General features: G+C 47.2%; 1 protein-coding gene across 4 annotated transcripts in view; it reads left to right on the top strand.

Annotated features, from left to right (window-relative positions):
• Positions 1–23,402, top strand: part of Bcat1 (branched chain amino acid transaminase 1) — an 80,603-nt gene extending 57,201 nt beyond the window's left edge. For 3 of the 4 annotated variants that reach the window (XM_031383853.1, XM_031383851.1, XM_031383854.1), the window contains exons 6-11: positions 2,702–2,865; positions 5,693–5,835; positions 13,057–13,142; positions 15,567–15,707; positions 18,000–18,074; positions 22,230–23,402. In XM_031383853.1, coding sequence (XP_031239713.1) covers positions 2,702–2,865; positions 5,693–5,835; positions 13,057–13,142; positions 15,567–15,707; positions 18,000–18,074; positions 22,230–22,271 — 651 coding nt within the window. In that variant the 3' untranslated portion in view covers positions 22,272–23,402. The remainder of the gene's footprint in view (positions 1–2,701; positions 2,866–5,692; positions 5,836–13,056; positions 13,143–15,566; positions 15,708–17,999; positions 18,075–22,229) is intronic. The other variant, XM_031383852.1, reaches the window with a different exon arrangement.
• The last annotated feature ends 796 nt before the right edge of the window (positions 23,403–24,198 follow it).

Here is a 24,198-nt window from a genome sequence, read left to right as displayed (position 1 = left end):
CCCCCCCCCCCACTCCCCAGGGCTATTGTGGTCCGGGTCCCCCTTTTTAGATAAGGAGACTCCTCCCCCGACCCCCCAGGGCTATTGTGGGCCTAGGAAAGTGCACTCTCTCACTCTCCCACCCCAGGCGGCTGCCTTTGCTTCTGACACAGTGGAAACATCCCAGCTGCAGCTTCAAGGCCATTCAACCACAAAGAGGTGCTCTGAGCACCAGAGACACACTTAAGACACTACAACAGCTACTTCCCCAGTGACCTCCCATCTGACTCCTCGGGTCTCACCGTTCTCTTGGCTCAGCATTAAAGAAACTGTCAGAGATAAGATGGTTCCCGCAGAGCTGGGACAGATGAGGTGTGGATCTGTGCAATGTCCCTCCCAGATGAGAGGACAGAGTTCTAAGCTCTTCATCCTACAGGGGAGAAGTCTCTCGTTTTCCAATAAAGTTCCTATAAAAGATCAAACCCCTTTAATCCCAGCATTCGGGAGGCAGAGGTAGGCAGATCTCTGTGTTTGAGGCCAGCCTGGGCTATAGAGTGAGTTCCAGGACAGCCAGCGCTATGTAGAGAGGCTGTTTCAAAACAAAAGCCAACCAACTAACCAACCATATTCAAACCAGCCCCACTGCTCTCAGACCAGTCTCTCTGACTCAGTCACACAGTTCACCATTAGTTCATCCTAGGGGCTCAGAGCCTTGGTCCTCCTGATGGAGGGAGGTGGGAAACTTTCAGGTGCCATTGTTACACACAGACAGTGTGTGTGTGTGTGTGTGTGTGTGTGTGTGTGGTGTATGTATCTGTGAGTGAGTATATAAGTGTAAATGTGTGAGTATATGTGCATATGTGTGTGAGTCTGTGTGTGGTATGTGTATGTATGTGTATGTGAGTATGTGTGGTATATGAGTGAGTGTGTGTGAGAGTGTGGATGTGTGTATATGTGAGTGTGTGTGTGTTTGTGAACATATGTGTTTGTGTGTATGTGTGAGTGTGTGCGTTCTGCATGCACATGTGTCACGGCACAGTAGTACATCGTTCAGGTTGGAGGACAGCTTTCAGAAGTTGTTCTCTCATTTCACCTCGATGAGGCAGGATCTATCTGCCATGTTGTGAGCTCCAGGCTAGCTTCCTACCAGCTTCTGGCTGGTCTGCCTTCTTCCGCCTCTCTGTAGGAGTGCTGGGATCACAGGTGTCTCCTGCCACATTTGGCTCCTTCCCACGTTCTGGGGATTGAACTCAGGTAGTCAAGCATACGTGGCAAAAAAGCCAGCACTTCAGTAGCCCACAGCTGCCTCCTGGGCTTTCAGGTATGTGCCAGCTGGGTCTTACGGAGTGGGCCGAGGCCAGGCAGCGTGTGCTAGAGGCAGGCATGGTGGAGACTCAGGGAGAAGGCAGCTGAGTCAGTAGCAGCTTGTCAAGCAAACAGTAGAAGGTACGCAGTCAGCTAGAGTCAGGCCCCCTTCGCTGTCGCTGAGTGGCTGCCATCCCCTGTGACACAGGTGCAGTGCACTGCAGCTGTCAGCATCGTTCTGGGGGATCCTGGATTGCTGGTCTGTTCCTGCCGTCTTGCACTGCATAGCCGACTGGAGCTGACCTTTCTGTCTTCAGGACACACAGCCTCTGGGACTTGGAGTCTCTGATAATCCACGCTGGAGAAATTTATAGCCTTCCCATACATGTGGAAAAGGCTGTCTTCTGTCTTGTATTTATTTAAAGATTTCTTGATTTTTATTTTATGTGTTTGGGTGTTTGCCTGCTTTGTACGTGTACTGTGTGCGTGTGTGTGTGTGTGTGCGTGTGTGTGTGTGTGTGTGTGTGTGTGTGTGTGTGTGTAGGGTAGAGGCTAGCTAGGAGAGGGCACTGGATCACCTGGGAGTGGAGTTATGAACAGCTGTGAGCCTCCATGTAGGTGCTGTGAACCGAACCTGGGTCCCCTACAAGAGCAGCCAGTGCTAGTAACCGAACCACCTTTCCAGCTCCATGTTGTCCATGATGTTAGGTCTAAGTTCTCTCTTCTCCTTCTGATGGGACTTACGCTGTCTGCTGTCTCTGCCTTCTGCTGTCTGTTATTGCCATAGAGGCAGGCACAACCACAGCCCGCTTCCCCATGCCCGCCCTCCCGCTCACAGTCTTCACATTTTCTAGAGTGCCCAGAAGGCTTCGAAAAGACTCGAAGCAGGTTATGTTCTGGGAGTCAGAGGCAGGCTCTTCATTCCTGTGAGCAGTATCAGCAACGCAAATGACAGCTGTGTTTCCTCCTTGAAAATCATAACTCAGAAAGCAAACCAAAATGAAACTGAAAGTCGTTTTAAATTACAATGACTTCTTAATGTTGTGTGTGCAAGGTGACAGTGAGGGGGACTGTGCACACCCTAGCATGTCTGTGGAGGTCAGAGGTCAGCTTGCAGAGGTCGGTTCTCTTCTTCCCTTCTTCCCACCATGTGAGGCTCAGGGATCAGACTCAGGTAGTCAACTTTTCAGGTGTGGCAGCAAGCAAGCAAGCCAGCATTTATCCACTGTGGCCTCTGTGTCCCACCCTTCCCCTCCCCCGCACCCAAACTTGAACGCCCATTCTCAGTATTAAAAGGGTTTGCGTCACCAAAGCTTTGTTTAGGAGACCTTCTGGGATGTGGACACAGGTCACTCCAGACTCTGAGAAGGATGTCTCATTGTTAGTTACAGAGGTATGGCTTTTCTCTTTGTTACAGCCATCTCTTGGAGTCAAGAAGCCTTCCAAAGCCCTGCTCTTTGTCATCTTGAGCCCCGTGGGACCTTATTTTTCTAGTGGATCCTTTAATCCGGTGTCCCTGTGGGCCAATCCAAAGTTTGTGAGAGCTTGGAAAGGTGGGACTGGAGACTGCAAGATGGGCGGGTAAGTCGGTCCAGGTCGGTCCGTGTGTCCTTCCTGGCTGTCGAGTGATGGCATGTGGTTTCAATGGTGGTGTGCTTGGTAGTGTCCACAAGCTGCCTGTGGTTTAAGAGTTAGCTTTGCACACGTGTAAGTTGTTGGAGGCGTTGCTTGTAGCCCCTCTAAGGCAGCTGCACGGCATGGATGTGGAGCAGTGACTTGAACCAGTGTCCTTCCCAGCTCAAGGCTGGCCCTGAGAGTCATGCTCTCACTTGGCTCCAGGGAACCCTGTCTGCTTTCACTGTCTGCTTAGCCACAGATGGCAGGCACACCTGCTGCAAAGAGGCAGAGGGAAGCCCTGCTTTGGCTCTGCTGGCCAGCCTCACCGGCCATCTGTAGCTGGCAGGAAACAAAAGAGCGCTTGAGATAGGCTGGCCAGTTTCAGGTTTGACTTGGCTCTGAATTCAGACTGTCCCTCGGTGGATACAATAGAAGGAGCAAGTAACCTTGGGCTCTTCCCAGGTTTGAATCAACTGGTGACACACAGCGATGTTCCTGGAAAGTGACTTTCAGTGATGTTCTGAGAGGTGTAGGAAAGTCATAGCAAGGGATAGGCCTCTGAGTTTGAGGGATGGTGGCAGCCGGATGCGAAAGGGGTTCCCCAAGCCCCATGTGCTCCCCATTCCCTCTCAGAGCATTTCTAGGAGATGCGCTTCTCTAGAAGACTGTAGCTTGAGTGTAGCTTGGGTGCCCCAGGTTGGCTCCGTCTGTCTTCGTGTGTGCAACACTTACTTCTCATCAGAGCTGTATGCTCCAGAATCCTAGCCTCCCGGCTTAGCACAAGAGCACTCGCTGTTATTCCAGAGAACCCATGTCAGCAGGCTGGCAAGGACCCGTAGCTCCAGCTCCCAGGGATCTGATGCTCTCTTCTGGCATGTATAGGCACCTGCATATGACATACATCACACACACACACACACACACACACGCACATGCACACGTGTGCGCGTGGAGAGTGTTACTGGAATACCAGCATTCACGTTGCTGGTGAGCAAGGCAGGCACTAAAGCTTTAGGCATTTTTTATTCATCTGAGAAGACAGTAGAACAACAACTTAATATCATCTCCCCTCACACCTTGTCTGCGTCCAGCAAGGTTCACGGGGAGGGATGGAGTGAACCCAAATTGGCCTTCTTCAGAGCTCAGCCAGATGTGCATCATTTTTCTGAGCACTGTGGTATCCTTGCCTCTCATGCTTGTTTTAAAGTTTTTATTTTGTATATATGAGTGCTTTGCCTGCATGCAAGTCTATGAACCGTGTTGTCTCCCGGTACCTGTGGAGGCCAGAAGAGTACTTTTAGGTAGTCAGGAGTTGCCATGTGAGTGCTGGGAACTGAACCGGGGTCCTTTGCAAGAGAATCAAGTGCTCTTAAGCGCAGAGCCGTCTCTGCAACCTCTGCACCTCTCTTGTTATATAGTTTCTTGCCCTCTCTAATTACATTCTCTAATATTTGCGCTTAAACCCTGGGAAGTGTGAATAGTGTAGACCAGGGAGAGGTGGTAGGGAGGCTGACCCAGAGGAAATTCTGAGTGGCGAACATGTGTGAAGCTGTTAATATGTATGTTTAGACTCCCAATGTGGAGTGCAAATGTCTCCTCATGGGAGAGAATATTGAATTGCCCCTCCTCGGCCCTCCAGTACAATCAGTCACTAATTGCCAGGGGCAATTAGTCTGGGTGGGTAACATTCTTTATAAAATTCCAGGCTAGGGTTTGGCTAAGATGTTGGAACATTGGTAAAGGTCAGAGAGCAATGTCCAATTTTGTCTAGCTGTTAGTAAATCATATCTTGGTGGGCACATAGCACATAGTTCACAAGGACATATCTGGGTTACCTCTGAGTTAGGGGTGCCAGGTGACAATGCAGGGGCAGGAGACTGACTTCCTAGAAGCTTTCGCCACAAATACTGCTGTCACGCAAAGTCTGCGTGGCAAGTGGAGATGTATTACCCTGAGTAGTTGATCATTTGGATCATACCCAGACCTGAGTCCCAGGTTAGTTCTCAAATCTTCTTTCCCTCCTCTCTCTACCAGGGTTGCATCTGTCTTTTAACATCTGTGTCTGTCTGTCCTACAGGTACTTAGGTCATTTGTGTGTTGATGTATGTGCCAGGACATATCTGGCAGGTCAGAAGACATTTCCCAGGACTCGGTTCTTTCCTCCCTCCACATGGGTCCTGGGATCAAACCCAGGTCACTAGGCTTGGCAGCAAGCTCCTTTACTGGCTGAGCCTTTTTCCTGCCCAGGGAAGAAGTTTTTTTTGTAAGGGAAGTGTTTGGAGGAAATCAGTCAGTTTGTTGGAGTCTCAACCCAGAGTACGGCCTATGGTTTTCCCAGCCGAGACAATGTCAAATTTATCAGTGGTGATCCTCGAGGTTGGCAGAGAAAGGGAAAGGCTCAGGTAGACATGTGTGCCCTCTGTCCCAGTGACTGGACAGTCGCTTTCACCCCCATCCCCACAGTGTGTCCGTGTATATCCAGAGTGCATGTATAGAGATCAGAGGATAAATCGTGGAAGTGGGTTTATTCTTGCCACCCTGTGGGATCTGAAGATGGACGGTCAGCTGGCCTTCTAAAGAAGTGATCCATTTTGGCCACCTTCAAGTCTTAAACTCTCTCTCTCTCTCTGTCTCTCTCTCTCTCTGTCTCTCTCTCTCTCTCTTCTCTCTCTCTTCTCTCTCTTTCTCTCTCTTTCTCAAATGAGATGCATAAAAGCTTGAGACTGTTAGAATGGAATGCAGCAGTGTGGTGATGCGTGTTCATAACAACAGGTTTTCTTTTCCTTACCAGCAATTATGGAGCCTCCCTTCTGGCACAGTGCGAGGCCATGGAGAACGGCTGTCAGCAGGTCCTGTGGTTGTACGGCAAGGACAACCAGATAACTGAAGTAGGCACAATGAATCTTTTCCTCTACTGGATAAACGAAGACGGAGGTAATTGTTCTTCTGGTGACTTGACAGCTGATGACATCAAGGGCGCAGGGGCAGGGGCAGGGCCAACAAGGGCAGTGCAGGGGCGGAGTTCCGCGGTTGCTATGGAGACCGCATCACGGTTGGTTTCTATTCTTGTTTCTGCTGTTTGCCTTGAGAAGCTTGAGACTGAGTTCAAACCCAGCTGCCCCACAGACGGCTCAGCTTACAAAAGCACTGGCTGCTCTTGCAGAGGACCTGGGCTCCATTCTGAGCAACCACACTGTGGGTCACAAATGTCTGTGCTTCTAGTTTCAAGGGTTCCACTGCCGTCTTCTGGACTCCAGCGGTACTGCACCCTTAAAGCAAAGACACACACAGACGTATTTTTTTCCCCAAAAAAGTGATCATTTTTTCCCCTCCTCTTTGCCCTCTCCTAGTGTCATACCATTCTTCGGTGATGAGTCTTGGTTAGTTCAGCGATCATTAGCTCTATACCATGCTGTAGTAAACTGTCTATTGTCTATAGGGAGGAGAATTAGCGTACCCCTCCTTTTTGTTCAGGACTGTGAGTTGAACTCCGTCTTCCTTATGCTAGACAGGCAGGCTCTCTCTCGGGCTACACCTGTGACCTCCTTTTTACTTTTTATTTTGAGGTTCTTAAAGTTTCCTGGGCTAGCTTTAACTTACTGTGCACCCGAGGCTGACCCTGAACTTGCTATCTTGTGGGGGCCTTCTGAGTGGCCGTGGTTACAGGCATGCTTCACCAGGCTTGGCTGCAACACCCCATTGTCTTCTGTTTTACTTTGTGGTGCTGTTGTCTGGGCTTCGCGGCCATCCCGACCCCTCCCTTCCCCCCCACCCCCCCACACACACACCAGAGTTCTCTTCAGAACTGGTATCCTTTGTACACCTGTTGATACCACCTCCCAAGCCCTATGGGTTTTCTCTGCATTTTCATTTGATTAATCTACAATTTCAGGGCTGTAAGGAAGGGGAGGGGTGCTTGCTTCCAGGCCTGATGACCTGAGTTTAGTACCCGCTACCCAGAAGGTGGAAAGAACGAACTGATCCCCAAAAGTTATCCTCAGACCACCACATGTATACCTGGCATGAGTGTACCCGCACATACGTGCACAAAATAAATGACACTATTAAATAAAACCCAGTGTTTCCTGAGATTGCCGGTGGATCCATGTTTATTGATATCTGCTGACCACTACATGTAAATCACAGACATTCTGTTATTTTATTGAGTCAAGGTCCTGTGTGTATAGCCCAGGATAACCTTGAACTCACTATGCTGCCAGAATGGCTGGCTTTGAACTTTAGATCATCCATTCTGTATATCAGGAATATAGGGGATTGTAGCATACCTGGCTTGATAGATAGATAGATAGATAGATAGATAGATAGATAGATAGATAGATAGATGGATGGATGGATGGATGGATGGATGGATAGTTTGGGCCTGTATCAGCCCCCAAATTACAGAAATCCTTCTGCTCGGGCTGTGGAATGCTGTAATTTTAAGCATGAGCCACTATATGTGGCTCTTTTTAGCATCCCGAATGTTCAGTGTCTGCTTTGACATGCGTTCAGGGAAATGTTGGCGGTTTGTGGGCAATGCTATAGAGCGGGGGGGGGGGGGGGGGGGGGGGGGGAAGTAGACCTGTGTTGACGGTTAGCATTTAGACAGGTGTGTGAGCCTTAGGAGCTCATTGTTAGACCTGTTTATGGTTGCAGATTGTTTATTTCACGGTAATTTTAGACACTGAATGTGAAGTGAAGTCCGGGGTGGGGCTGGCTCTTTATGTTTCTTCACCAGCATCAGGAAGTGGGGACAGACAGAGCCTGGGAGCTCCCTGGCCCGTCAGCCTCCTGGACAGGGTGAGCTGCGAGCTCAGTGAGATATTCGGACTCAAAAATAACGTGGAGAGCCGGGCAGTGGTGGCACATGCCTTTAATCCCAGCACTTGGGAGGCAGAGGCAGGCAGATTTCTGAATTAGAGGCCAACCTGGTCTACAGAGTGAGTTCCAGGACAGCCAGGGCTACACAGAGAAACCCTGTCTCAAAAAACAAAAAACAAAACAAAACAAACAAACAAACAAACAAAAAAACCCAAAACCAAACCAACCAAACAAAAAAAACTTGGAGAGCATTAGAGAAAGATACTCAATGTTGTCCTCTGGTTCTGCATGTATACACACATGTGTGCACACACACTTGTACATGTGCACACATGCTTGAATATACACATGCCCATACACATGTACATATACTCTCTCTCCCTCCTCTCTCTCTCTCTTCCACACACACACACACACACACAGAGTAAAACAATACTTTCATGTACAAGCTCCTTGGCTTCGGTGACCATTAAAGAACATGTTGCTTTGAGGTAGCCCCCTCCACACCAGCTTCATTTTGCTATTGAGGCGGGAAGAGGTGGCTCAGTTCAGCTAAGGTTGTGTGCAGCCCTGCGTGCTGATGTGAGTACAGGCCAGCCTTACGTTCCATCTGAAGGAGAGTAAACAGCCTGCCTTGAGCTGGCCCTGGGCATGTCTGCTGAGTGTCCTCTGGCCCTGGGCACGTCTGCTGGGTGTCCTCTGGCCCTGGGCACGTCTGCTGGGTGTCCTCTGGCCCTGGGCATGTGGTTCAGCAAACACACCAAGCACTTTCTTCTACTTCTGCTGTTTGTACTTGGAAATGTAAGATAACCAAATTTATGCTGGAATTTTGGGGCTTTCAAACTGGGACTTCGCATAAATGTACATCTGAAGTGTTGGTAGAGAGAAGGTGGCCAGTGCTGACTTCTGTGTTGAGGAGAGATCTTCCGCTCTGGCCACTCCTGTCCCGGTCCCTGCCTACCAGCACCACATCATTCAGAAAAGGCAAAGTCATCATTTATGGGAGGTGTCAAGGACTTAACCACCCTCTACGTCATAGCTGTACAAGTTAGGCAGACCCTGTCCTGGTCAATCATTGTTCCTTATCCGGACACAAGTCACAGAACACGCTTACATGGCAGATCGCAGAACATGCTTATGTGGCAGATCGCAGTGTGGATGAGTGGGTTTGTTTTCTGCCTCTTGCAAAATACATGAAGCCTTACTCGGGGTTAGATTTTATAACTGCTGCCCAAGCCAGTTTTAGTTTTGAGGTGTTTCTTCAGTTGGTGTGTTTAGCAGGCAGGAAGGATGTTGGAGACTGTGTGTCAGGATGAGAGCTCTTGCTTTCGGAAAACTCGAATTCAGTCCCCAGCACCTATGCCTGGCAGCTCTTGGCTCACAACTGCCTGTAACTGAAGCTCCAGGAGATCCACAGGCACTTGTGCACATGGACATAAGATCACACTCACACACACGCACATGCACACACACACACACACACACACACACACACACACACACCACTAAAAAACGAAAGGTTCCTCTCTCTTTACCCCTCTTCTCTGTCTCAGGAGGATGAGGACCCATGAACACAGCAGCTCACAGGACAGGAACCGGCCACAGTATTTGCTGAGTCACAGCCATGTCTGTGGAGTTCTGTTTCCTCCCGGGTGTTCTGGAACTCGCTCTGGCTCCTGGGATCATGTTTGTGGTTACAGAGGAAAATGAATACTTCTCACCCAAATGCTATCATGTCGCAGGCTCTGTCTGGGAACTGGGGGACAGATGTCCCACGTCATCGGCTCTGTCTGGGAACCAGGGACAGATGTTCTGTTTCTTGACCTCAGGCTGGTGGTTACAGTAGGAGGCTAAATTCATTTCACAAAACAGTCTTTGCACATGTGAACACTGCTATTTGGGTTTAAGTCGGTGTTGTCTGAGAGCTGCACTAACTGTAGAAAAGGTCTCTCTCTGTGTGAAAACCACACACACACACACACACACACACACACACACACGCATTTCTCTGTCTAGCTAACGAGTTATCCCAAACACATTTATTTTGAGACCATAAACACTTAACAAATGACAAGTACCATTGGGAACATCGCCAGGACCAATCTCTTCTTTCTAAAAAGCGATTTTCAGAAAATAAATGGTCCCTACTGCTGCCCAGCAAAGAGAATTCACTCATTCATTTAAAAAAAAAAAATAAGAAATACTTATTATGGGGGCTGGGGAAATGGCTCAGTGATCGTTAGGAGCACTAACTGTCCTTCCAAAGGATTCATGTTCAGTTCCCAGCACTTACAGATCTTGTGCCCTCTTCTGCCCTCCATGGGCACTACATGCATGTACCGCACATACACACAGATAGGTGAAGTGCCCATACATGTGAACACAGAACAAAAACCTGTGTACCTCCCTAGACCAGGCATTGTGCAGAAACTGGGGCACACAAAGATGGAAACCATCACAGAGCAGCAGCGATCCTAGATCTACCCCACTCTGAGACACCGCTATGTGACCGGAGCCTTCTCTCACTGTCATCTCCCTGGGCAAACACATTTGTTTCTCTGGTAAAATAAGGATTGACCTGGGGTAGTTCTAAAGTTCCTATCTATATTCAGGGTTCTGGGGGAGCCCCTAAAGAGCAGGGTAGAGTGAGCCCTGAACTGGCAGGGCAATCCCTCTAGTGCTTCTACCTGGTGTTTCTCCAAGCATACTTGTGACTTCCTCTGCAAGCAGGGGAGTAGGTCATAGACAGGTTGTTCAGCATTTTTGTAAGGTGATATTTAAGGCTTGTTGGTCCACACTGCTAGATGCCAGCAGAGGGAAGGAAAGTGTTGAGTACCAAGGATGATTTTTTTTTTTTTAAAGACAGTTTCATGCAGCCCAGTCTAGTCTCAAATCTGATCTAAGGATGACCTTGAATTCCCAATTCTGCCTTCAACTCCCTAGTGCTGGGGTTACATTTGTAAGTCACCCACATCCAATTCATGTGGTGCGGGGATCAAACCCAGGGCTTCACACACACTCTGTAAGCAATCTACCTACTGATCCACTCCCCCAGTCCACCAAAGCGACTTTAAAGGGAGGGTTACCTGGAGCTTACAGCTGAAGCACTGTGCCTGGCCTTCACAGCGGAGCATTTGCTGTGCCTGGCCTTCATAGCGGAGCATGCGCTTGGGGGTCTCCCATGGAGTCAGAGTGGCAGTTCATCTCTTGAGACTGTGTTCGCATTTCCTCTTTTCTTCTTTTGAAGACATGAAGCTTCCCCCTGAGCCCACGGCCTTCAGATCTCTGTGGGAAACTGAATCTCCCCCATTCATGCAGCACCTGTGTAGCTTGAAGGGAATGATGTGGGCTTCTGAGGGCAGTGTGCAGGCAGCACTGGGAGGAGGAACTCTGTGTGTGGTGTGGTGTGGTGTGTGTGTGTGTGTGTGTGTGTGTGTGTGTGTGTGTATGTGGGGAGTGTGTGTGGTGTGTGTGTGTCGAGTGTGTGTGGTATGTGGTGTGCGTGACGTGTGTGGTATGGTATGTGGTGTGTGTGGCGTGTGTTGTATGGTATTTGGTGTGTGTGCGTGTGTGGTGTGTGTGTGTGTGGTATGTGGTGTGTGGTATGTGTTGTGTGTTGTGTGTGTTGTGTGTGTGTGTTGTGGTGTGTGTATGTGTGTGGTGTGTGTATGTGTGTGGTGTGGTGTGTATATGTGTGTGTGGTGTGGTGTGTGTATGTGTGTGTGGTGTGGTGTGTGTATGTGTGTGTGGTGTGTGTGTGGTGTGGTGTATGGTGTGGTGTGTGTATGTGTGTGTGTGGTATGTGGTGTAGTGTGTGTATATTTGTGTGGTGTAGTGTGTGGATGTGTGTATGTATGTGTGTGGTGTGGTGTGTGTGTGTGTGTGTGTGGTATGTGGTGTAGTGTGTGTATATTTGTATGGTATAGTGTGTGGATGTGTGTATGTGTGTGTGTGTGTGTGGTGTGGTGTGTGTATGTGGGGGTTGTACTGCTCGTGGAGGTCTGAGGAATGAGGTAGGGAGGGTGTCTGCTCTTGTGTGTGCTCCTGTGGGGGTGCACTGCTGTAGAGGCCGGAGGGAGGATTGAGGTAGGGCGTCGTCTAGCTTCCTTCAGCCTTATGTGCTGAGACACGAGGCCTTCCCTGTGCTCAGGGCTACTGGTTTGGCTAGACTAGCTGGCCAGGAAGTGGTTCCTTGTTTCTGTAGCACCAGCATGAGCCCCCCATCCAACGCTTAAGTGGATGCTGGGATCTGAACTCGGGCCCTTGACAAGTCATCTCTCTGCTCAGGCTACCCAATTCTGAGGTAATGGGCTCCTCACAGTAATGCTGGGTGTGCTACTGACTTGGGTCCTGAGCAAGATTTTATGTGTTTTATTATGTATAAGTACCAATTAGTTTCTATCTACTAAGGAATAATTTTGACATAGATGCTTATCTTGTCATTTCTTAATTCTCACTTCTGAGAATAGAGTTCATTTTAAAATTTTTATTTATATTTAATTATTATTTATGTGTGTGTATATGTGTGCGTGTTACCTTTAGCATGCGTCTATGCTCTATATGTAGGCAGAGACCCGTGGCAGCCAGCAGAGGGCGCTAGAATGCTTGGAACTAGAGTTATAGACAGTTGTGAGGTGCCTGGGTTGAGTCCTCTGCAGGAATAGGAGGTGCTCCAAACCCAGCCTCTAATTCTCGCTCTTGTTCTTTCATCATTTCACTGATTATGATAAATGGAAGATGGTTACACAAGGCACTACCTTTAGTTGTTTGTTTGTTTATATGGAGTGTGTGTGTGTGTATGTGTGTGTGTGTGCGCACACAAGGCACTACCTTTAGTTGTTTGTTTGTTTATGGAGTGTGTGTGTGTGTGTGTGTGTGTGTGTGTGTTTGTGCGCGCGCACGCACGCGCGCACGCATGCCTGCCATGGCACATGTGTGTGGTCAGAGGACAACCTATGGGAGTCAGTTTTCTCCTGCTGTGGGGGTTCCAGAAGATGGAACTCAGGTGGTCAAACTCAAGAGCTAGTGCCTTTATCCACTAGGTCATCTGTTTCTGCTTATTTAAGAAAATTTGTTGTATTCTTAACTGTGTGTCTGTGTGGAGGAGTGTGCACACGAGTGCAGCGCCCATGGAGTACAGAGGAGGACCAGATGCCTCTGAGCTGAGTCACAGATGGCTGTGAGCCTCCTTCTGTGGGTCCTGAGTAGCAGCAGCTGTTGGCATCCTCTGAGCCATCTCTTCTGTTCTCAAATTAAAGTGGCTTTAAGAATTGCTACTGTGATACGTTGTTTAATGAGGGAAATCTTGCAAACATTCCTGTTTCTAATTGACAGAAGAAGAGCTGGCAACGCCCCCACTAGATGGCATCATTCTCCCAGGAGTGACCAGGCAGAGCATCCTGGAGCTGACACAACAGTGGGTGAGTGCCTGAACAACTTCTGTGAGCCCAACACACACACACACACACACACACACACACACACACACACACACACAGACACACATACATATACACACACACATACACATATATACACACATACATACACACACACATATACACACATACATACACATATACACACATACACACATACACATACATAAACATACATACATACAAACACATACACACAGACATACACACACACAGACACACATACATATACACACACATACACATATATACACACATACATACACATACACACACATACACACATACACATACATACAAACACACACATACACATACATACATACAAACACATACACATACACACAGACATACACAGACACACACAGACACACACATACATGCACACACACACATAGACACAGACACACACGTACACACACATACACAATCAGAAGGAGCCTCAATTTGCAATGATAACATACCCCACAGTTCCCACCTGTGTTATCTAATCTTTAAATCTCACGTCCAGTGAAGATCTCACTAGAAGGTTGGCAGAACTTTTTTTTAGTAGGGAGCCAGCTGAACAAGATGGCTTACTGAGGAGGGCTTCTATACTAGCGTCAGTCTGTGCACAGGGTGCCTTCTAAGCCAACCGAGTTCATACTGGGTATTTCTACCTCATCTTAACTGTAAGCTATTCCACATTGCGTTGATGGCACATCCTGTAATGTAGTCCAGTATTACGGGAGCTACAGATTTTTATTGACACATAATTACCAACGTAATGTGAATTTGTCCTGCTTTTTTTCTCACCCCCACTACCCACTGCTCCCAGTGTTAAAATACTCAAAGAAAATACAAAGTTGTCTTCTGTGATGTTCACATCCGTGGGACAGAGGCTGGAGGTTTGGGGTGTTTGTTATTTGAAGTGACACAGCACTCGCTTGTAAGGCGGATGTGGAGTAAGCTGGCTGGCTGGGTTCTTGCCTGGTACTGATTCATGTGTTCCAAAAGTCCCCAGAGACCATGAAAAGGTTTCCGGCCCACTGTGTTCAGACAGTCCTAGTACACAAATGTTGGGACGCATACATGATTTCGGAGCAGGCCAGCAGTTTCTCTGTAAAAGACTGCAAACAGAGGCTGTGAGCAAAATAATCCTACCAAGTCCAAGGCAGACAAAACCCTGCCGCGGCCTGTTGGCTGGCACACAGTGGGCTGGCACACAGTGGGTACGACATTTGCAAGCTGCTGGTTTAATTTCAACAGCTTGCCCTGTCCCAAATGTGTTTGCAGTTGGAAAGATAGCTTTCTGAAGCTCAGTAATTTCTGTTTTATTAAGAGAATGAATCGACCCAGCACAGAGGGTCTGCAGACAAGGCGAGTGTGAGCCAGTCCCACACCTCCGGCCCCCGAGCATGGAAGACAGGCTATCCTGGAGGCTTCCCTTGACTCTCTTAACTGCAGCTTATTTTAAAGCTTTGTTGAAAATGCCAAGAGGCACTGGGGTCACGGCTTTCGGGACAAGGGCGCTAATCCACAGTCGAGGGCTAGCCAGACAAGCACTGTTCTGTGAAATTGCAAGATGGTTATTTTTCTGTTTCTTTTCTCCAGAGTGCAGACCTCAACAGTTCTTAGTGAGGTTTACTGATCTTCTGAAACTTACTTTTTAATAATTTATTAAATTTTGAACAAAATCACAACAGCTCTCACTATAGTTTCTCATAAAGTCAAAACACTGGCTCCTCACAAAGAGCGACTACTTCAGCTCTCTGAGCTGAGTTTATGATCTTTTTCTAACTTTGAAGGTAATTGGATGAGGCGTGTTTGGCCCTGGGAAAGCCCCTTCTGATCTGGAACACAAGCATCCTCAGCTGTAACGTACAGAGGATGCCTTCAGCATTAAGACTTTGGTAGGTACAAGGTCAATGGCGGTTGTCATGCCAACCTATGATGCAGTAGGTTGTTCTCCTTTATTATGAAAGACACGGAAAACGTGTTAAATGCATTTCGTGGCTAGAGTGAATCTGCACGTGAGATCCATGACAACACACACATTCTAAAGCAGGCATGTGTAAAATTGTGCCATGACTCTGGTGAGCATCTAGATGAGTTCATTTGAAAGCTGTGGTTTGGAAGTAGGTTGCTCAGGACGTTGGGCAAATCACACAGTGTGCCCTTTCCCACTCAATATGTTAAAGTAACCACACAGTGTGCCCTTTCCTGCTCCCCCCAGGGGATCATTATGACACCATCCAAGTTCAGCCAGATCCAAAGATACACAGTGACTTTCTTTTCTTTTTTCTCTTTCTCTCTTCTCTTTTCCTCCTCCACCACCGCCATCGCCTCCTCCTCCTCCTCCTCCTCCTCCTCCTCCTCCTCCTCCTCTTCCCCCCATCCCCGTCTTCTTTATAACATTCCAAACAGGGTGAGTTTAAGGTGTGCGAGAGACACCTCACCATGGATGACCTGGCCACTGCCCTTGAGGGGAACAGGGTGAAGGAGATGTTTGGCTCGGGGACAGCCTGCGTCGTCTGCCCAGTTTCAGACATTCTGTACAAGGGCCAGGTAAGACAAGGAGTTTTATATGTTCATCATTCCTAGCCCTTTGCCCAGGGTGGTGAGATGGTACAGTGGGTGGAGACATTTATCATCCAGACTGAGAACTGAGTTTTGGTCCCTGGGGCCCACATAGTGGAAGGAAAGAAAGCAACTTTCAAAGCTTACCTCTGACCTCTCCTGCCTTTGTTTGCACTTCCCCTCCCCCGACACACACAATAAGCGAGTAAATGAATGAATGGAATTTTTAAACTGGAAACATTTACCTGTAATGGAATGAAGTCATAGGTGTGAGGGAAATTCGAGCTGGAAGTACCTGGGTTGGCCCAAGCGCTTGCATCTTCCTGGGATGACTGACTATCACGGTTGAACTTTCATGGGAGTTCAACCGTGATAGTCAGTGAGCCCTGCCCTTGGCAAAAGTGTGAGCTCAGCTCGGTCAGGAAGGAGACTTGTGCAGTCAGTCATCGGCTCTGCCAGCCAGCCGAGGAAGGCTGCAGAGGAGGCGGCTGGCTTCCTGTGGTCTGGTTGACTGTGTGTCCAAGCTCTGCCACACTAGGAGTGGAGTGGCTGCAGGTACACAGAATGCACGTGAAGTGAAAGTTCATCCGATGCCGTTGCTGTTGCCAGGGTTCAGTAGAACACTGCACAGACGTTTCAAGCGATGCCCTCTGATGTGCTATTATCTTCATGCTACATGAATCTGATTTTTTTAAAGAACAGATTTATTTGCTTTTATTTCACATGTATGGGTATTCTGTCGGCACGTCTGTCTGTGTACTGTGTGTGTGTGTGTGTGTGTGTGTGTGCAGTGCCCGTGGAGGCCAGACGTGGGTTCTGGATCCCCGAAACAGCAGTTACGGACAACCATGTAAGTGCTGGGAATCAAACCTAGGGCCTCTGGAAGAGCAGCCGGTGCTCTTAACCACTGAGCCATCTCTCCAGCCCCCATTAATTCACTTTTCCTTCTGTCATATATGTTTTTGCCAGTTGGAGGGATTTCCCTTTCATAGAAAAGTCCAGTTCTTATTCACATCTGTCAGCCTCTGTTTTTATAGTGTAAAGATATAGGAATCCTTTGGCAGACATTCCGTAAATGTGTAGATGCTACTCTGTGGGCATGTAGGCAGTCTGTAACTATATAAGCTTTATTCCGTAGGTGGAGAGGTGTTATTCCTACAAGACTAACTACTTCTGATGACTTGGTAGATATAAATCCTTCGATCTGTGAATTGAACATTATAATCTCATCTGGCTGGTCTGATCATTATTACTATTCATTATCATTACTATTAATTATTATTATTATTTGTTATTATGCTTTGCTTAACACATTAGAATTTGCTGGCTGGTGATGTTGTTTGACATGCAGATATTTTTTTAGTGAGGAAACTATCTGGTTTTATGTTGGTATGGCAGAGAGACAGGGGAAGGGGACGGCATGCATGCTGGGAAGGCATAGAGAAAAGCAAAGAGAGGATTGTAAGGGCCCAGTCTGATAGTTTATGGCAATATCTAGGTATGTCATTTGTCCACTTTAGTAACTAAAATCCAATTGTTACTCCACTCTAGAAATAAAAAGTTTACAAAGGTTAACTTATTTTTTAATGCTTCTCCTAATAAATGCTTCAGGGAGGCATTCCGAGCCCAAAGGGTCCCTAATTATCATATTATACTAAAAGGCATAATAAGAAGAGTGTTTCAGAATATGAGCTATCTACTAAATATCAAAACATCAAAAGCCAGCCCGCCAGCAAGGCATGAACGGGCATGGCCCAGACACAAGCAGAGGGCATGAGATCGCTCTCGGCTAGGAGTTTAACCCTGCCCTTCCCATGGGAGTCGCGGCCTTGCCCCAGATGTAGGCTCAGAAACTCCTTAATGGAAAAGAGGAGCCTTGCTTTCGTTTGCCCCTTTGAAATGACTTGACTCGTGTTGAGAAATATCTTTGAGGTCTGGTTCCTTGCCAGAGTGTCAGTAGAGGGCAATTATCCATCCTGTGGATTCTTAGACTCCTGGGTTGAGTTAGTCTACTGTTTCCGGGACCCCTCCTATTCTGAATTTTTTAAAACACCCAGAAGAATGGCCTTCAAACCTTTTGTGCTTTCAATTGAGTCAGTAGGAAATGAATATGTTGCCATTGCCATTGACTGGCTGGTTTTTATGGAGGTAGCATATGTTGATAGCATGTCGGCTGCCTCTTTTGGTCTGGTGGGACCACCTTCCTGTTGTAGGGATGGTCTTCCTGTTACCACCATGTGTGTCTCACACCCTCAGACTCCTTTCTCTTTCCTTCCTCAGATGTTGCACATTCCAACAATGGAGAATGGCCCTAAGCTTGCGAGCCGCATCCTGGGAAAGCTGACTGATATCCAGGTAGCCATGTTCATCACATGGGGGTCGGGGCCAGCTGGGGAGATGGCTCAGGGGATAAGAGCATTTGCTGCTCTTGTAGAGGACCTGGGTTCATGTCTCAGCACCCTCATGTCAGTTCACAGCTCTGGACCCAGAGTTTTGGTACTCTCTTCCGAGTGCCCCAGGCACTCCACACGGATGATGCACATTCATACATGCAGGCAAAATACTCATACATAAAGGAAAAAATATTCAAAAAAATCTCCTTGGAGCTCAGGTTGTGGTCCAATGCTAGAGCCCATGTTTAGTGCTAATGCATTATAACCACAAAGGGAAGAGAAGAAGTGGTGGATTCAAGGTGAGTAATTGAAACTTAAGATATTCCTAACAGAATGAGCATTGACTAAGGCAGAAGTGGGGAGAGAGATGGTTAAAAAAAAGAAGAGGTGGGAGCGGGGTACTCTTGAGGGACAAGTTCCAATACTTAAAATTCTGATTTAAGAGTAAAACATGTTATTGTAAACATAGAAAATATATTAAAAATAGGAGATAGGGTTAGACTATAGTGTTGCTGTCTTTATCTACCAAGTGCTAAGGTCAGGTCACATCCCAATACCCAGAACTGGGTGGGAAGAAAGAGAGACAAATTAAATTTATCTACGGATCCAGCACTTAGATACAGTTGCTGTTAATTCTGAATTTTGAGAATGTTTACAACTTTGGTATTATATAAGCGTTTACCTGTCAGCTTGCATTTCCCAACAAGATGGCTGTAGTTAAACGTGATCTTGTTACCTGCCTTTTCTTACAATAAGCCATCTGCTTTCCTCTCACGAGTTTCTCAGGCTGGGGACAGAGCTTCCTTACTTGCTTACTTGGGCACAAAGCTTTGGGGTCAATCTCCAGCCTCTCTCACACCAGACTGCTGGTCACACTTGTAATCTTACTGTATCTGGGGCTTGGGCGGAGCCACTCTCTGCTAAATGCGCTTCCAAGCTAGCCTGGGCTATATGAAGCCTGTCTAAAAAAGACAAAACTAGTAACCAATAAAGAAGGAAAAAGAATAGTTATTTATTGTTTTGCACCAGTGGGCTGCTTTTCGTAAAGATCTCTCCTAAGAAAGTTGGTGAGGTGGAGCGCACTTTTAATCCTAGCACTTTGGAGGTATGGGCAAGGATCTCTGAGTTCAAGGCCAGCCTGGTCTACATAGGGAGTTCAAGGTTCACTAGGGCCATAGAGTGAGGCCTGATTTTTGGTTTTTGTTTTTTAAAGGTTGGAATAGACAAGACACAGGTAGGGATGGGTGCTTAAATGCTTGCCACCCACAGAATTCAGGTCCCCAGAAACCCATGTAAATGCTGCCTGGCATGAAAACCCACCTGGTAATTCCAGTTTCTGAAAGAGAGCCAGGGGACCCCCAGAGCAAGCTGGCTAGTACAACCAGCCATACCCATGAGCTCTGGGTGTGACTGAGTGACCCCATCTCCGTGAATAAGAAAGAAGAGTGTCAACTTTCCATGCATGGGCATGTACATATGTATCTATACATACACATATCCACACACATATAGACCTGCACACCTGCACAATGGAAAAAGGAAAAAAATAAATAAAAGACACTGGTGGTAGAACAGTTGAGAAAACCAAACCTTTCCCCTCTCGACTTTATGCACTTCAGTGATGGTGACAGTGGCGATGACACTAAATCTGACATCAGGGCTGGGGAAGCAGCCTGGGTAGTGGAGGGTTCCCTCTCGCAGGTGCATGCTGGTAATTCAACACCTGGGCTGGTGGAGGTGGTGGGTGGAACGGAAGTTCACAGTCATCACAAACTTTACGAGTCCGAGGCCAGCCTAGGGTACAAGAGAGCCTATCTTTAAAAACAAGCCTCCCAGGTCCACTCAGAATCCATACTGAACAAAGACAAAGGCTGTAACCCCAGGCACAGCGATCAGAGATGACTCGAGTCAGTCACAAGCACACGCACCCTGTGTCCCCCAATGTGTTAAGCAACAAGGCCTTCCGTCCATAATCAAAACCACATCTTTTCCCTCAATTATTTACGCTTGTGTCCTCAAGTCTCCAAATTATCCTCTTACAAGATGGCAAATTGGTGCTGTTAGCCAAGCGACTAGCTCCTCTGTTTCCAAGAAAAATAATTTTAGTAATTACTGAGGGGGAAAAAGGAAGTATGATGTTACATCATGTTTAACATTTGATCTCCTTGGGCGTTACATGGAAACATGATGTTTCCCTACAAAGTGCTCCACAAAATTAAAGATGAGTAAAAAAACCACAAAAAAGAAAAAAAAAATCAGAACCCAAGCTCTTGCCAGTATGACCCGGGGATTCTGAAGCCTCAGATGTGTAAACCTCTGTACTTCTGAATATTAGGATGAGTACTTGTCCGGTGTAGCTAATTATCCACATTGATCCCTGGGTGCCAGTATGACCCCGGGGATTCTGAAACCTCAGATGCGTAAACCTCTGTACCTCTGAATATTAGGATGAGTACTTGTCTGGTGCAGCTAATTATCCACATTGATCCCTGGGTGCCAGCTTTCTGAACAAATACCTCCTGCAAAGGACACAATCCCGATACAAGGTTGTTTTATGCCCACCCCTTCTTTTTATAGTGAGCAGGGAGAGGCGCTCCTGGGTCTTTACGTACGCCACTGAGGTGAGCTCGCCATGCCGCCTGCTCTCCTGTTTCTGCTCACCCTATACTCCCAGCTCCCACTCTCAGGTTGTCTCTTGACTCCAAAAGCCCCTTTGTTTCATGAGGTCATCATCTCTGCTGAGCCTCCTACAGCTTGGGTGCATGAAGGGTCATGGCTGTCTGTCCTTCAGTGTTCATTCCAGGAGGAACTTTTTTCATTGGGTTTGTTTTTGAGACAAGGGCTCACTGTGTAGATCAGGCTGGCCCTGAACCTTACAGTGCTCCTCCAGAGCATGTGTGGCACACCTCCTGTGGGAACCTTTTAAATATCTCCTGAGCTACCTCAACTCCAAAGTTCAATTATAATCAGTCGCACCGGTCCCCTCCTAGAGCTGTTTGAATGCTTGGGTTGTTTTTTTTTTGTTTTGTTTTGTTTTTTTTCTTTGTTTTAAACTTCTCTTCATGTCCCCTCGGGTTTAGCACAGGTCTTGGGTAGAATACACAGACAGTAATATTTCTTCATTGAAAGAGGGAATGAGATGCCAAGATAATTTTTTAAAAATGCAGATCATGTGTTGCTCTTATGTATTTACATATTCTAGGAAGAGGTGGGAAATGTCTTGAACAATATGGCATTGATGGGTTTCATATTATTCAACAACATACCTGAGCTTGTAATTTCATAACAAGACCAGGGTTGTCTAGTTCACAGTTTTAGAGATTTGACATGGGTCCGGTCTCTGAGACTGGTAAGTAGCAGGTTTCCATGCAGCTTAGGGGGTGGTGGTGGGGACATTGTCCTTTTTAAGGCAATGACTCCAGTGAGCTAAGGGCATAGACCACATGCTAAGTTTTGCTATCATTTGGTAGTTCCACCCTTGGGACAGAGCCTTCAAACCAGAGCCATTGAAGAAATCCAACAAACACCACATTACAGTAAGCATCAAATTCTTCCATGTTAATCCTAACAAGATGGATATTAATACTACCATGCCTGCCTCGGGGCAGCTGGGGCTTGGGCCTCAGGCATCAAGGTGTGAGGAATGAGTTTGCTTTTCATGGAGAAGGAAAAAGAAGCTGCAGGTTCATACTGAGGCCATTATCATTTTATTGATTGACTGAGATAGTCTCTTACAGCCCAGGCTAGCCTTATATGCCTGTAGACCCCTACTGCCTTCACCTCCCAAGTGCTGGGATTACAGGTAGGTGTGACACACTTGATTTTTTTTTTTTTGGTAGAAGATTCACTTTTAATTTTAATTATGTGTCTGTAGGAATAGGGGAGGTGGGGGTGTGCACTTGTAAGTGCCAGTGCACGTGAAAGCCAAAGAGGGTGTTGAACTCCATGGAGCTGGAATTCGAGACTTTTGAACCCAGGTGCTGACTGAAGCCAGGTCCTTTGGAAGATGAGTCGGAGCTCTTAGCTGTTGAGCCCCTGCTGCAGCTGATGGAGTCTGTGAGGGTTTGTTGAACTGCTTGCTTTTAGACTGAAACACGTGTTTTTGCTTTTGTTGTAGTATGGAAGAGTCGAGAGCGACTGGACAATCGAGTTACCTTGATGGCAAAGCTCAGAGTATTTGGAGATGGGGTGCCCACAGAACACTGACTCCTGCCCTCGAGCTGGGACCACCTGTGACTAGTCTTGCACACTGTAGTTGCGTTTTTCATGTGTTACCAAACAAGGTTTTTCCTTGAGCCACACAAAATTGCCAGTGTTAAATGTCACCTATAAACATGGTAGCAATTGCTTACTGTACCTTTCCTAGGAAAGATATCGATGAATAACGTCTCCCCTCAGGCTGTACCAGATCCTTAGTAGGAGAATGGGTTCCCCAACCAATGAGATGTCTGTGTGCTGGAAGGGCTGCTAAGGAAACGTCATAGGTGGCCTCCCGTGACTCATGGGCACCCTCAGAGCAGAGTTCTTAGTTACATTTGCTGGTGAGGTTATTTTGTTTTTTGTTTTGTTTGTTTTTGTTTGTTTGTTTCTAATTGGGGCAGATTTGGGATCCCCAGGTCGCCCTGTTGGCCTGGTATTCCCTAATGTCTGCTCAGGCTGGTCTCAGACTCAGAGCAGCCTTTCTGTCTCACTAGGCTTCTGGATGCTGGGGAGATTGACAGGTGCCCTACCTTGATTTGTTTTTGTCTTTTAATCAAAAGTGCGGTCACCTGGATTTCTTTTCTCCATGCTTCTGTAGGTCCCTGAGTCCGTGCTAAGGTGACTGTGTCCCTTCTTGGTATCATGGTCTGCACTAGTCTCACCGAAGGTGTCTGAGGCTGGTTGTCCATAGTGCTCTTTTTACGTAACTATAACTGGCTGCTCACTGCGCTGCTATTGAGACTAGGGGTCCTGTGCCTTCTCGATCTTTGCATCCTCAAAGCCCAGCACATAGTAGGTATTTTCAGTACATGTTTACTATGAGAATGAACATAGAAGTGTACTTTCTGTCTCTCTGTGCTGACAGCCTTTCAGAAGCCATGCCTGATTTGGGCAGTGTGTAGCGGTATTTACCTCAGGCTGTCTTTCTTGTCCATGGAATCCTCCAGAAGAACTGTCTTGTGTTTTAAAATTATCTTGGAATTGAAGCGATTGCCCTGGAAAGATGGAATACCAACCACATGGAAATGACAGATGCTATACATTGAGTGTTAAATGTCAAATAAAGGGACGGGGTGGGAGATAAACTCTGGATTTGGATCTTAATCTATACTTTGAACCCTTCTCTTGAGTGAGCTTTGAAGAAGCACCTGGCTAGGAACAGACACTAATCCCAGACCATGTTCTCCTTGGTTAGGAAGTGTGGGTGGAAAGTTCTCTCATGGCCCAGTTTATCCAGGAGAAAGTCAGGTCACCCTCAGAAGGTTGCTCTCAGCCATGGTGCTTTGGTTTCAGTAGCTTTCAGCTTACTGATGGAACTCGGGTCTCTTCAGAGGCCCCGGTGGGGAGGGCATTATAAAAACTCCTAGAGACAGTCCTTAAGACATTTAACATTTAACCACACACAACATTTTAGTTCCATTCCAGATGTTTAGCTGTCTGGCTTTTTAGACAGAAACAGTAAAAAACTGGAGGTCATGACTGGAGATGGTAAAATATGTCCAAGGGACCTCTTCCTTGGCGATTGAAGTCTTGGGTGAGGATGCCCTCGAGCAGCTCTCCATCCTTCCCTGTTCAGGATCCTTCCTGCAGGCATTCGTGAGGTAGCAGCATCATCCTGAGATGCTTTTTGGCTTTCCTGTACCCTTTGACCTCATCTTTAGGTCTAGCAGGCGTAGTAGCTGTCAGGTAGCACAAAATGACCAAACTGAGTCCTGTGTGCCCTGAGTCCAGTTAAGACTTTACACTTTTAAATTGAGAGTGGCCCATGTGATGGTCAGGGAGCCCATGCTATGGACTCCTAAATCAAAGCCTATTAAGCCTTCCATCGGGCTCGGCTAAAACGGAAGGAAGGACGGGCACATGAGAACCGGAGGTCTGATGCAGAG

This window comes from Mastomys coucha, unplaced genomic scaffold (assembly GCF_008632895.1).
Source record: "Mastomys coucha isolate ucsf_1 unplaced genomic scaffold, UCSF_Mcou_1 pScaffold20, whole genome shotgun sequence".
Taxonomy (NCBI): Eukaryota; Metazoa; Chordata; class Mammalia; order Rodentia; family Muridae; genus Mastomys; species Mastomys coucha.
The sequence above is the reverse complement of the archived record's forward strand: the minus strand, read 5'-3'. Positions and strand labels throughout refer to the sequence as shown.